This window comes from Glycine max (genome assembly GCF_000004515.6).
Source record: "Glycine max cultivar Williams 82 chromosome 3 unlocalized genomic scaffold, Glycine_max_v4.0 Gm03_scaffold_27, whole genome shotgun sequence".
Classification (NCBI taxonomy): domain Eukaryota; kingdom Viridiplantae; phylum Streptophyta; class Magnoliopsida; order Fabales; family Fabaceae; genus Glycine; species Glycine max.
The window spans coordinates 77,063-79,762 of NW_024464658.1; the positions used below are offsets into that span (position 1 = coordinate 77,063).

Sequence of the window (2,700 nt, forward strand, 5' to 3'; positions counted from 1 at the left end):
ACACGATATTGAATTTGATAATCGTAACCCATGAGCTTGGCGAGATACATGTGCTGCTTAGGTGTTTGAATAACCTGAGTGAGCAACTCCTTGAGGCTACGATGATCAGTTAAGATGATGAATTTGTGGCCCAGTAAGTAGTGACGCCATTTTTATATTGCAGCAGTGATTGCAAACAATTCGCGAACATAGGCAGAAGAACAGAGCAATTTAGAGCTGAATGGTTTGCTGAAGAAGGCGATAGGGTGGTTGTGTTGAGAAAGAACAACACCCATACCGACTCCAGACGCGTCAGTCTTGATTGTGAAGGGAAGGTCAAAATCCGGTAAGGCCAATACCGGAGCTGTGGACAAAGCATGTTTCAGAGTGTCGAAAGCTGCCTGTGTGTCTGTGTTCCACTGAAGGGGTTCTTTGGTCGTAGCCTTGACCAGTGGGACTGCAATGGTGGCATATTGTCTTATGAATCTGCGATAAAAACCTGCAAGGCCCAAGAAACTTCTGACGACCTTCGTGGTGCGAGGTACGGGCCATTGTTGGATTGCAAGAACTTTGGATTCCAGTGGTTCGACTCCCTTGTGCGAAACCAGATGGCCCAAGTACTCCACCTGTGATTGAGCAAAAAAACACTTTGAAAGCTTAAGGACAAATTGATTTTCGAATAATACCTTGAATGTTAGCTTCAGGTGCTTTAAATGATCATCCATGGTGGCACTGTATATCAGGATATCATCGAAGAAGACGATGATGAAATCTCGAAGGTACGGTCTGAATATCATGTTCATAGTTGCTTGGAAGGAAGAAGGCGCGTTGAATAACCCGAATGGCATCACCTTGAATTCATAGTGGCCATGGTGGGTACGAAACGTTGTCTTAGGGATGTCATCGGAGTGCATACGTATTTGGTGATAGCCTTGGAGCAAATCGAGCTTGGAAAAATACCGTGCGCCTCCCAACTCATCCAAAAGCTCATCAATCGTTGGAATAAGGAAGCGGTCACGTACTATGAGGGCATTCAAGGCCCTATAGTCAATGCAGAACCTCCAAGCACCATCATGCTTCTTGACCAGCAAAACCGGGGAGGAAAAAGGGCTTGTGCTGGGATGAATTAACCCCTTCTGGAGCATGGAGTCAACCTGTGATTCAATCTCTTGTTTCTGGTAATGAGGATATCGATAGGGCCTTACGTTCACCGGAGTTGCTTGAGGAAGAAGATGAATGCGGTAATCAGTCACGCGTGGAGGAGGTAATGTATGGGGAGTTTGAAAAAGAGCTTCAAATTTGTGCAATAAAGTGTTGATGGCAGATGGCAACTCCTGGGGGGAAGAAGTAATGTCAGGGAGCATGGTAATGTGGTAGTAGAGAGCGTCATTGTGCGTCCTGGAGAGTCGTTGGAAGGCAGAAAGGGAACACAAGGAAGCATCCATATCCCCTTGGAGGGTAATCAATTTTCCCTCATAAAAGAACTTCATGGCTAGAGTATTGTAATCCGTCAAAACCGGGCCCAAGGATTTGAGCCAATGCACACCGAGCACCACATTCGTGCCAGAAATGGGAAGAATGTAAAGGTCAACATGGAATTTCGTTGACTGAATGATAACGGAAACAGCTTCACATACCGAGTCACAAGCTAATTTTCGTTGACTGAATGATAACGGAAACAGCTTCACATACCGAGTCACAAGCTAATTGTTGACCATTGCCCTTAAAGGAGCTGTGGCCCAAGAGGGTAAGCCCAACTGAGTTACCAACTGGCGTTGAATAAAATTGTAGGTGCTACCGCCGTCCACTAGCAGCACCACATCGCGGCCGAAGATGGTGGCGACAAAACGGAGAGTTTCCGGTGCCATGTGTCCTGCAAGAGAATTTAAACTCAACTGGGCCGGGTATAGGTCGTGGGTAGCGGGTGAGTCAGGAACCGAGTCAGGAACCGAGTCCGGGTCAAGGCCCAAAGGTGTTATAAGAGATGGGTCAGGGGGTTCGTCTTCCTCAGCAAGCAAAAGGAAAACCCTAGACGCGCATTTGTGCCCGCGGTGGTACTTCTCGCCACAACTGAAGCAAAGATCTCGCTCACGGCGCGAGGCTATTTCCTCGGAGGTGAGTCGCTTGAAGGATGGTGGGGGTGGTCTGGGAGAAGGAATGGCGGTCGAAATTGGGCGAGGAGCCATGGAGGGTGAAGGTGGAGGGAGGCTGAGACGAGGTGGGCCAGATGGGGAAAGGGAAGGTGGGGGTCGAGACGGTCGGGGAAAGGGTACTGGTGGTCACAAGTCAAATAGTTTCTCCTCCTGAAGCTTTGCGAGACCAGCAGTCTGAGTGAGGGTGAGGGGTTGGTGAGCACGGACTTTCCAACAAATCTCCGGGGAAAGGCCCGAGATAAAGCAGCTGAGGAGGAAGGGTGTCGGAACACCGATGATTCGGTTGGCCACATCTTCAAACTCTGCGAGGTAAGCCGTGACTGAACTCTATTGGGTCAATTTGCAGAGGGTCCCGATGGGATCCTCATATTGAGAAGGTGCAAACCGTGTTTGCAATGCCTGCAAAAACACTGGCCAAGAGGTGAATTGACCGTTACTGGTCATCCACTGAAACCAGGCCAAGGTGCCGCCCTCCATATGGAAGGAGGCAATCGTCAAACAATCATGTTCTAGAGTGTCGTGGTACTCGAAGAACTGATTAATCTTGAAAATCCAACCCATGGGATCC

General features: G+C 48.7%; 1 protein-coding gene across 1 annotated transcript; it reads left to right on the forward strand.

Moving 5' to 3' along the window:
* The first annotated feature begins 1,845 nt into the window (after positions 1-1,845).
* LOC102661393 (uncharacterized) lies at positions 1,846-2,286 on the forward strand. The gene has a single exon (XM_006577377.1). It carries the CDS (start codon positions 1,846-1,848, stop codon positions 2,284-2,286), a length of 441 nt encoding a protein of 146 aa, XP_006577440.1.
* Positions 2,287-2,700: the final 414 nt, after the last annotated feature.